The sequence below is a fragment of the Solanum lycopersicum genome, chromosome 7, assembly GCF_036512215.1.
Source record: "Solanum lycopersicum chromosome 7, SLM_r2.1".
In the NCBI taxonomy this organism is placed as follows: domain Eukaryota; kingdom Viridiplantae; phylum Streptophyta; class Magnoliopsida; order Solanales; family Solanaceae; genus Solanum; species Solanum lycopersicum.
This window is the reverse complement of record NC_090806.1, coordinates 12,866,964-12,878,731: the sequence shown is the minus strand read 5'-3', so window position 1 is coordinate 12,878,731 and position 11,768 is coordinate 12,866,964. Positions and strand designations below refer to the sequence as shown.

General features: G+C 38.5%; 1 protein-coding gene across 1 annotated transcript; it reads left to right on the top strand.

Moving 5' to 3' along the window:
* The first annotated feature begins 9,266 nt into the window (after nucleotides 1-9,266).
* LOC101264137 (uncharacterized) lies at nucleotides 9,267-10,132 on the top strand. The gene is made up of 2 exons (XM_004243042.1): nucleotides 9,267-9,420; nucleotides 9,930-10,132. Exons 1-2 carry the CDS (start codon nucleotides 9,267-9,269, stop codon nucleotides 10,130-10,132), a joined length of 357 nt encoding a protein of 118 aa, XP_004243090.1.
* The last annotated feature ends 1,636 nt before the right edge of the window (nucleotides 10,133-11,768 follow it).

Genomic DNA, 11,768 nt, shown 5'->3' with positions numbered 1-11,768 from the left:
TCATTATGAATTTGAATTGGACGAGACCTTTCATCAATTTTATATCTGATTTCAACTTTACTTGTTGATGTGTCTATTGACAATTGAGTAGCAATTACAGAAACGAGGGTGGCAAACGTTGACTCTATGTATCAACACACAATCTGCCAAGTAGTTAATATATTTGTTGCTAGGATCCCATCGTCCATTGAAGTAAAGCATCACCGCTATATTAGTCATATTTTTTTTGCACATCATTAAAGATTGTATTACTAATATTAAAAGAATAGAGAGAGACATATAGATTAATCTGCTAGAAGAGCATCACTTTGCTAACAACTGAATTAAATCTTAATAAAATCTAAATTAAAAATTTATTACACAAAAGCTAACAGGTGAATTAAATCTGTATCTATTGTGATCATGCTTGCATATAAATAAGTCAGAAATTGAATTACACAAATGCTAACAAGTGAATCAAACATGAAAAGAAGTTGTATTACACAGATACTAACAAGTGAACTAAAACTGAATTGAAGTTGAATTACACATATGCTAACAAGTGAATTAAACCTGAATTAAAGTTGTATTACACAGATGCTAACAAGTGAACTAAACCTGAATTGAAGTTGAATTACACAGATGCTAACAAGTGAATTACACATTAATTAAAGTTGTATTATACAGATGCTAACAAGTGAATTAAACCGGAATTAAAGTTGTATTACACATATGCTAACAAGTGAACTAAAACTGAATTGACGTTGTATTATACAGATGCTAACAAGTCAATTAAACCCGAATTAAATTGTACTACACAAATGCTAACAAGTGAATTAAACCTGTATTACACGGATGCTTACAAGTGAACTAAAACTGAATTGAAGTTGTATTACACAATTGCTAACAAGTGAATTAAACCTGAATTGAAGTTGTATTACACAGATGCTAACAACTGAATTAAAACTGAATTGAAGTTGTATTACACAGAAGCTAACAAGTGAATTAAACTTGAATTAAAGTTGTATTACATAGATGTCAACAAGTGAATTAAACCAGAATTAACGTTGTATTACACGGATGCTAATAAGTGAACTAAAACTGAATTGAAGTTGTATTACACAAATGCTAACAAGTGAATTAAACATGAATTAAAGCTGTATTACACAAATGCTAACAACTGAATTAAACTTGAATTAAAATTGTATTACACAGATGCTAAGAAGTGAATTAAAACTGAATCGAAGTTGTATTACACAGATGCTAACAAATGAATTAAACTTGAATTAAAGTTGTATTATACAGATACTAACAAGTGAATTAAACCGGAATTAAAGTTGTATTACACGGATGCTAACAAGTGAACTAAAACTGAATTGAAGTTGTATTACAGAAATGCTAACAAGTGAATTAAACCTGAATTAAAGCGTATTACATAAATGCTAACAAGTGAAGTAAAACTGAATTGAAGTTGTATTACACAAATGCTAACATGTGAATTAAAACCTGAATTAGAGTTGTATTACACGGATGCTAACAAGATATCATACTTATTAGAGAGGAGAACTGAATACCAGACACTCACAGGAACTTGAATCAAACGAAATCTCAACATAAATCATCAAACAAAAAGGCACACAAGTAACGTAAACATTAATCAAACGAAATCTCAACATAAATCCACACAAAAAGAAGAAATTAAACTTTTAAGACCACAATTGCAAGCTCACATTAAAGGATCAGTTAAGTGCAAAAGGATACCAACAAAATCGAAGATTGCAGTGCAAGTAACCTAAACTAACAGAGCTTTCTCAACACTAACCTTTAAATTGCAATGGCGAGAGAAAATTGAAGTCCGGCACCCTAAACGAACAGAGCTTACTCAACACTAATCTTTAAATTGCAATGGCGAGAGAAATTTGAAGTGCGGCATCCTAAACGAACAGAGTTTACTCAACACTAACCTTTTAAATTGCAATGGCGAGCAAAAATTGAAGTCGCCCGAAAATAATTGCAATTGCGCGAGAGAAAAAAATTGCAATTGCGGGCGTGGGAAAAAATTTTGGGGCGAGAGAAAAAATATGAAGAGGAATATTAAATTAAATTGAGATTTATCGTTAAAAAAATAATACTGACAAATATGGTATTATTTTTTAAAAAGTAGACACACAAGTTATTTTCCCTATTATTATTATCTTGCTAGTCTATGATAGGTACAAATTAAAGCGGGCAAAAAGTCTAAACCGAATGGATCCAAAATCGGTCCAGGCGGATAGAATTTGAATTTGGACCCAACTATCTCTCTCTCCCTCCCTTTGTTTTTATTACTTGTCTGCCTGTTATTAATTGTAGTGAGTTTAAGGTTACAGAATTCGTACTCCCGTAAGACACCACTACGTTCTAACGGTTTAAAATTAAATTAATTGACTTTAAAAGGCTTAAAAATAACTTAAATAAATTTTGCCAGTTAAAATAATTTACTTAAGGATAGGTTAGCATTTCACTTTTAAACAAGTTTTAAATAAATTTTCAGTTGAAACTAATTTAAAACAATTTTAGCCAATTAAGTTAGTTATCTATTAACCGCAAGTGGATGTCTCAGGTGATTTCAAACCCTTCCTAAGAGGTCAATAGGAATCCCCAAACCCCTTTTCAGTTTTCAAAACAATTTTTCTGTTAAGTCTTTTGAAAACAAAGGTTTTCTTGATTTTTCTTAAAAAAGTTAAGTAGTGACTCTAAAAAGTCACAAACTCTTATAAAAAATTGTTTTTCCAAAAATGAGAAAGCTTTAAATAAAACAGAAATGGCGACTCTGCTGGGGAGTTTGAGGATTCTAACCTTTAAACTAACATATTTGGCTATGTGAAGTGAACTGTTTATCTGTTAATTTATTGTATTATATCAACTGTTACATTCATGGCATATCATAACTCTGTCAAACGACAATTATTTTTATTTACCACTTAAAGGACCACTATGCAGGTTCCCAGTCGTTCGTTAACTAATCTTTCTCAGGGCACCTTGAAGAATGTAGTTGGCTACTTGATAGTCAACGGTCCTAAACTGTTTCAGCCCAAGTAGTCCGCTTGGGTTACCCTTTCCACTAAAAATACAACTCACTCCTAGTTAAACTAAGATAGAGCAAAATGAAATCCCAAAAAGTAGCGCATTGGCCTAAGATGACCCAACGCCCAAGGAGTGATGGGCCCATTAGAAAGACCGCCTCGAGTCCAAAGAGCTCACGGCTAGATAGGATGATCATATTTGTGTGTTCAATCTGAAGGATGTTTGTGTGTTTAACTATTTGTTGTGTCCTAGGGTGGAAACTAACTAGTTGTATGTTTTTGTAGATGTCGAGTCAATTCCTCAGTTTCAATATGGTTACCAAGATACTAGACATTCTTCGCATATGGTAAAATGATCTCAAAGCTTGTCAAAAGAGAGAAATCTCGATCCACCTGGGCCATTTACCTTTGATAATGGACTGCAAGGTTTGTCTCACGTTAATCAAGGTAATTACACTATTTTGGGACGATGAAAGGATGGTGTTTCAATTTGGATATGTCGAAATAACACCAACACTACAAGAAATAAAAGATTGTCTGGACTCTATCGGGACATGTGGCAAGAGGAAAAGATGTCCCAATCATCACATCCTTCTACCGGATAGGTGGACTAGTGGAGAGCCGAGAGACATGTTATTGATCGTAAGGTCTAACTGGTTGAATGCCCAAAGTATAACACTAATGAGATTTTTCGAAAGATGGGGGCACGATAGCTATTTTGCGCAATTTCAAAACATATTCCACGACCACAGTACTTGGAGACAAACTCAAGCCATCGCGTTCTCCGCATGCCTTTTAGGAACGATGGTGTTCCCTCAGAATGAAGGAATGGAGATCAACACCCGGGTCGTGATGGTAGTAGATGCTATTTTCAGAGGAATTGATAAGAAATAAGAAGAAAATAAGCATTGTAGTTTATCCCCGGTCATTTTCGCCGACATGTATCGATTTTTGAGCTTGTGTAAGAATGGGTTCCCATTTTTCCAAGGTTGAAACATTTTACTTTAGTGGTGGATGACCTGGTATCTATGCAAAATAAACGGCGCCCAACAACAGGACTTGTCCAAACCAAGCCAAACGAGTCCCCTTGATAATTATGAATTCTATCTAAGTGAAGATTCCCAATTCACACCACCAGGGATGCGTGGATGAGGGTATTTTAATATAAGGAGACACATAGTGAATGTTGCCGAGCTTCATGTCAAAGAAGATAGCAACGCAAGGGGCCAAACTTCCCTTTTTAGTCTTTCCCGACATCAGGGGATTGCGACCCTACAACCCAGCTAGGGTGATGCGGCAATTCTGTAGAACACAAATCACACCTTTCCAAGGGGATGCTAGCTCCTTCATCGTCAATTACAATGGGCGCACTAAAATTCCTTTCGCCAAGATCATCCTCCAAGAATGGGTTGGACGTGTCAACATGAAATGGGGTATGGCTGAAAACAGGTATGAAGCTGGGTATGTCGATTAATATAAGACATGGTTGCAGAATGATTTGTGTGGCATAGTGAACCCAACACCCCGTGTGGGTCGAGAAGTTGAAGACGTACATATAAGGCTCTATATCCACGCATATCCTTTTCAGCAAGAATGGGAAAAAAGGGAGCATGTATTTTAGCGAAGGGAGCAAGACTACCAGTCCAAAGAGTTAGAAAATCAGAAGGCTTTAGCTGTGATGTTGCAAAAGCTAGCCGATGCAAGGGTTTGTTTAGTTCGTCTAGATGCAACCCTAGATGAGCAGATCAATACTCTACAGGTTGTGCCGTCATCTTCTAAAGTTGTGTTCACTGAGCCATATGTGGTAATGAGTAAGTGAATCAACCGCAAAGGGGTAGAGAAAGCCAGAGGAGGAGCAGGACCGTCCACCTTCTAATTCCCTTGCGCGGAATTGTTTTCTATTTGTATTCATAATATATTTCCCTCCCCTAAAAATGTACCCCATTTTGATTGAAATTGTGTAATGAACGTTATGATTTTAAGTGAGGTTTATTTTTGGGGATGCAACAATTTTTTTAATTCACGCAATACATCCTTCAGATCGCTAGGTCTATCCTTGGCACAAAAGGGTCACATGCATGATTAGGACATGATATATGTGTTTTAACTATTTATGTTATATGTTGCTTTGAATGAGGATATCATTAACCCACTCCTATAAAGAAATTTCTAAAAATACACATACAAGTCACTATTACAGAATGTCCGACAAATTTTCCAAGTCTTGAGTTTCTCACCCCAAAAACACCTCTCATACACCAAATCCAAAAACATTACTCTAATGTCTCAGGAAAAGCAAATTACTGCTGTGGATAAGGGTAAGAATATCCAGATGGAATTCACTAGATAAAATTTACAAATAAATATAGAACAAATCACTCGAGAAATTCAAAAGACCAAGGAGGAAGGGCTCAGAGTCGAAAAGGCCACAGCGATCTACAAAGCTGCAACTGCGACACTGGATGAGGATATGGCATCAAAGATAAAGAGGAAAAAAGACGTTGAGATGGAGAGAGAAGACTTGAGTTAGAATTTAGAGATGCTTCGACTGAAGGTGTAAGAAAGGGAAGCAAGAGAGGCGAGGATAGAGTCAGAAACCGCTATTCTGTTAGCCAGAAATGTGTCACATGATGAGGAGCTGATAGCGAAAATGAAAGAATTCAACTTTACGAGAGAGAGGATGGCCTCACTGAGGAAGAAGAACAAGGCCTTCCATAGAAACATGATTGACAAACTTCAGGGAATAAGTGGGAAATACTCTAATCGCGAGCAGGAAGCTAATGCTGGTCCTGATTACGCCCACCCTAGAGCGACTGGGGAAGATGGCGATGAGGAAATTATCAAAAAATCTCCATTTCTAGGCCATCTTAGAGGAGAAGATAAGTGGATCACTCTTCCGGACTACGAGACAACGCCTAGTATGGGGGCGAGGGTTTTGTCTTGCACCCTTTTGTACGAAAATTTCGATATGGGTACCTAAGGAAGGATCATTTTCAATCTTTCAAAAGGAAACTACTCGAAAGTATGTTCCTTCCACCCAAACCAGAGAGGACACACCATAGAGGAATGCATGCAACTTAAGATGAGGATCTTCCACCAAATCGACATTGGGAATATCCTGTACATGTGGGGTAATGATACCATTCTCGCTTATGATCCGTCGGAGCCGATTGAGCGTACTCAGTTTGTTTGTCACTATTTCACTCTGTTCAAAGAATAAATGTTGCATATCTACATGGATTTGGTCAAGAATGGGGTCTTAGACTTCCTCCAAGATGATGACAGAGGCTTCGATCCCGTTGAGGGAGAAATCTTCAAACCTTGTGCTTACCATGATGCTATAGATCATAGCATCTCAAAGTGTCTTGGTTTTTGTTACGACCTCTAATCCCTCGTTAATATGGGTTAGATTCGATTCGAGTTTACTCCTCGTGACTGATACTGCAATGAGAAGAAGAATGACTGAGATGTAGTCATTATTTTTTTAAAGCTTTGTTGTCTTACGATTTCCTTGTAATCGCAATGAATGAATGAAAATATTTGCTTTATTACTTGAACTACGTTGGGCGTGATTTCTCCTTGTGAGATACGTAGGCAGCCTTCCAATGCTCGGCTTCTATCTTCTAAAAATTTCATTCTCCCCCTTCATATAACAAGAAGATACGAAGACCTGATCAACAGACGTCAAAAGAGAAGCTGAAAAAAGACTTTGCTCAACATGATTTAGCCATTCTTAGATAGTGTCAAACTAAAACAAGCAAACTCCTGCTTGTTAAAAATTTCTTTCCGGCCTTACTCTTGGGTTGAAGATATCCTTAAACAAAGCAACTTGTGTGTTTTTCTGCTCTCTGTGATATTATGCATTTTGTATTCTGAATCCAAACTGACAAATCTACCTTTGAGTTATTTTCCTCCTCAGGTACTTTGAGACTGATCTGTGTCGATTAAGCTAGAAGATCATCCCTATTTCACCATATCCAAAGGTCCGACAGATGCCTTTCCTAGACAAGATTCAGATAAAAGAAAAACAACAACGGGAGATAACAATGAAAAAGTAAGTCTCACTGACATTGTGGTGGCTCAAGCCACCATAGCGGACCTGAACGAATTGATTTTGCAACTGATGCAACAGATTGAGGAGAGAAGGGTGGAGATGCAAAGGATACAGGATCTACCTCCACCAAGTTTTGCTGCTAACGCTGCTGATGGGAGACCCCCTCTCTACTTCCCTGCTGCAAACATGGATCCAACTAAGAATCTGCCATCTACACCTGCCCAAAATTTTTTTATTACAGACTTGACTAGACAAAATCCCCAATGTGCTTCCACATCCTATCAAACTCCACATCCTCCTCAAAACAACCACTCCCAAATATCACCCCATACTCAAAATACCCAACATCAAACCGCTTTACCACCGCAAAACTAAAGCCAAAATCAAAACCAAAATATTTTTAATCCCCAAACACCCCACCACCACTTAAATCAAAATACCGATCCTCAAACTTATCCACAGAATTATCAAACCGCTCAAAATTCCCGGAGTCCCTCTGTAGCTCCACCCTTACCTAAAAGGACCACTTTCCAAATTCATGTCCCTACCGAGCATGATGTGCACAGTTCTGAGATGGACCATTATGAGGAATATGAAAGGGATTGGAGAGAAAAGGAAGAGTCAAAGGTGGACAAAAAAGAGATCAAGAAGGCTATGAAAGAGCTCTAATGCGTCCCTGATACCGCCAGTCTCAACTATGAGGATTTATGCATTCATCAAAATCTGAAACTTCTAGAAAGGTTCAAGATCCCGAAGTTTGATACTTTCAGATAAGTGGCAAACACTGTGGCTCATCTGAGAGCCTACTGTGATCAACTTGTTGGAGTTGGTAGAGATGAAGATTTGTTGATGCGGCTCTTCAGCTGAAGTTTGTGCGGGGAGGCTCTGGAATGGTTCACCTCCCACGAAACCATGCAATGGACAAGCTGGAATGCCTTGGCCAATGATTTTATTGATCAGTTTGCTTACAACGTGAAAATTATTCCCGATCAGTACTCTTTGGAAAAGATGAAGCATAAATCCACTAAGAGCTATAGAGAGTTTGCCTACACGTGGAGAAAGGAAGCAGCCAGGGTAAGGCCGCCTATGTCTGAGAAAGAAATAGTGGAAGCGTTTGTGCTGGTGTAAGAGCCCAAATATTATGATAGGATATGTTGCTCATTGGAGAAAAATTTGCTGAGGTAGTCAAGATTTGTGAGACTATCGAAGATGGTTTGAAAACAGGTAAAATAGCCTGTGTTGCCGCATCGCTTGGATTTGAAGAAAAAGAGAGAAGAAATTGATGTTGTCTCTTGTGAGGGGAAAAAGACTCCAAAAGATCATTGTCTTCCTAAGGTCATCCTTGAACTTCCCATAACTCCTATCAAGCTTGCTAAAGTCATCCAAATAGTCCCCCTGCAGTCTACCAAAATACTACCTTCACTTACGAATATGCCCCTTCTCCAAATTACCAATGTCCATCCCCGATTTATCAAAATCCTCCTCCATTTTACCAAATTTCATCCCCCCATTACAAAAATGTTGCTCCCAACTGTGACAATGTGCAGTCGAGCTACAGAGCACCCCCTCCTGTCCATCAATTCCAAGATCCAATATACCAAAATACCCTCAAGAACTTCCAAGCTCCATCACCAAATTACCAAACAAATCCATATCCCAAAATCCAAGATCCCCATCCAAATACCAGAAGTTATCAACAGGTATCCCCTCCACAACAAGGCATTATGATCCACCTCGACCCGGTTTCTAGAGAAGCCTCCCAGGAACTTTACTGCGCTCACTGAAATTTGAACAAAGTTGTACGAGCGGATGGTTGCAGTTGGATATATCCACCGGTGGGGCCGAATTCGGTTGATACTAGTTCAAAATTTTATAGGACCTATGAAAGGTGTGTGTATCACTCCAACTGTGTTGGACATGATACCGAAGACTGCTTCAACGTCAAGCACAAGATTCAAGATCTGATTGAATAAGAGGTGGTCTCTCATCAAGCAGCTACGCCTAATGTCAACACTAACCCTTTGCATAATCATGGACACGTCAATATCAACATGATAGAGACGGACGATGATTGGTGTGTTACTAAGGTGATAACTCTAATTGTGCATGACGAGTTAGAAAAGGTTGTTGACTCATTGAGCGTCAGAGAGAAAAAATAGTTCGTGATCATGACACCCGCAAAGGATGTTGCCTTGGTGCCATCAGAGACTCTTGTCAGACCAAAATTTGTGATTGAAATTACTGCCGCACAGGGTATGACACGATATGGGAGGTGTTATACTCCCGAAAATCTAGCTCTTGTAGAACAGAAGAAGGACCAGGGTAAAAGGCCAATAAGCGAGGGCGAAGCGTAGGAATTCTGGAGAAAGATGCAGCTAAAAGATTATTCTATTGTTAAATATTTGGAGAAGACTCTAGCCCAGATTTCCGTATGGACCCTGCTAATGAGATCTCAATTGCATAGGCAGGCCTTGATTAAGGATCTTGATGATACTTATGTGCCCGTCGTCAAAAGCAGAGATAATGTGTCTGCTATGATTAATCAAGTTATCCGAGGGCATCAGATTAGCTTCTGCGATGATGAGTTTCCTTCTTGAGGGAGGTCACACAACAAGGCATTGCACATCACTGTTGTATGTCACGAGAAGGTCATAAATTGCATCTTGGTGGATAACGCAACTGGTCTGAACATTTGCCCATTATTGACACTAAGGCAGTTAAGGTTTGACTTGGGGAAGCTGGAACAAAACCAAGTCAATGTAAGAGCTTTGACAAAGTGCAGAGTTATACGTTGGGAGTGGAGAATCTGATCATTAAAATTGGTCCTGCAGAATTCAGTGCACAGTTCCAAGTCTTGGACATTGACACAAGCTTTAACCTTCTTCTGGGAAGGCCTTTCATCCATATGGCTGGAGCTGCGCCTTCTACTCTTCACCAAATGTTGATGCTTGCTTGGAAGGACGAAGAATTAGTTATTCACGGCGATAGAAGTCATTCCGGCAGACAGACGCCTATTATTGATGAAGTTTTGTGAGGTATTGATTTCTACACGGTTGAACTGGTATGCCACTGGTGAGGATTTGTCCCCACATACTCTCATGCCTACCATGTACAAGATAATAGCCATTGTGATGCTGCAGAATGGTTTGAAGCCAAGTTTTGGATTGGGAAGAAATTCCCATGGGATTGTTGAGCCTATTCCAGTCCCCGTCAAAGGAGCTAGATATGGTTTGGGGTGCATCCGCACAGATAATGATATGAATATGAAGAAGAACAGTAATCAAGCATCGGTTAAGTCAATCCCTTATCTATATCAATCATTTCTAGTCTGGGAGTATGCCGAGCATGACGACCTTGGGAAAGGAATTTGTGGCCTTTTGAAGGAGATTGATGTTGTTATTGAGGAAGAGGTCGAGATAGCTGGTATCCATGATGTTGCGCCTGGAGACATGTTGTAGAACTGGACCTCCATGTCGATTATGATTCCCCAAACTCCTTGGTAGAAGGGCATCATTTATGCATATTTAAATTTGTGGTAGACCGGAAAAGGCACGAGACCCATCATTTTTCATTTTCCTTAATTGCTTGAATTTTAAAATTCCCCCATGATGTTTGGAAAAGGCAACATGGATTTTTTTCCATAGCCAAACTTTGCATTATTTCCCAATTTGAATGAAATCCTCTTTATTGAAAATTTGTTTATTTACTCATCTGCTATACTTTGCTTTTATAACTTTGTCTATTTAAATTTTTAGTAATATAAGTTTTAAACTTGCCAATGTCATGTCATGTCACGAGCTAAACGAACAAAATGAAGCAGGTGATGAGCAGGTCGATGAATACGAAGAGGAAAATAAGGCACCGAAATATGTTGCTGAAGAGTTTCTGCAGTTTGAAAATCAGAATAAGTCAAATTTAGAGGAAACTTAAATTGTAAATTTGGGAGACCAAGAGTGTGTTAAGGAGGTCAAAATCAGCGTTCACTTAAATGAAGATCAAAGAAAGGGCCTGATTCATTTAATCACCGAGTACATTGATGTGTTCGTCTAGGAGGTCAGCAACATGCTAGGGCTGAGTACCTATGTTGTGTCTCACAAATTACCGATTAATCCAGGGTTCAATCCGATGAAATAGAAGGCTCAGAAGTTCAAGCCTGATTTGAGTTTAGAGATTAAAGAAGAGATTACCAAGAATATTGAGTCCAGATTGGTGGAAGTGACGCAATACCCGACTTGGTTGGTCAATGTTGTTCCGGTTGCCAAAAAAGATGGGAAGATCAGAATTTGTGTCGACTACTGAGATCTCAACAAAGCCATCCCAAAGGATAATTTTGTATTTCCAAACATTCATATTCTGATTGATAATTATGCTAAGCATGAAATGCAATCATTTGTGGATTGTTACGCAGGTTATCATTCTAATGGACGAGGAAGATGCAGAAAATACAGCTTTTATTACACCTTGGGGTGTATATCATTACAGGGTGATGTCATTTGGTCTCAAGAATGTTGGTGCTACCTATATGAGGGCTATGATGACTATATTTCACGATATGATTCATAAGGAGATTGAGGTGTATGTGGATGGCATCATAATCAAGTCCCACAAGAGTTCAGACCACGTGACACACTTGAAGACATTTTTAACCATTTTCGGCGTTAAAAATTGAA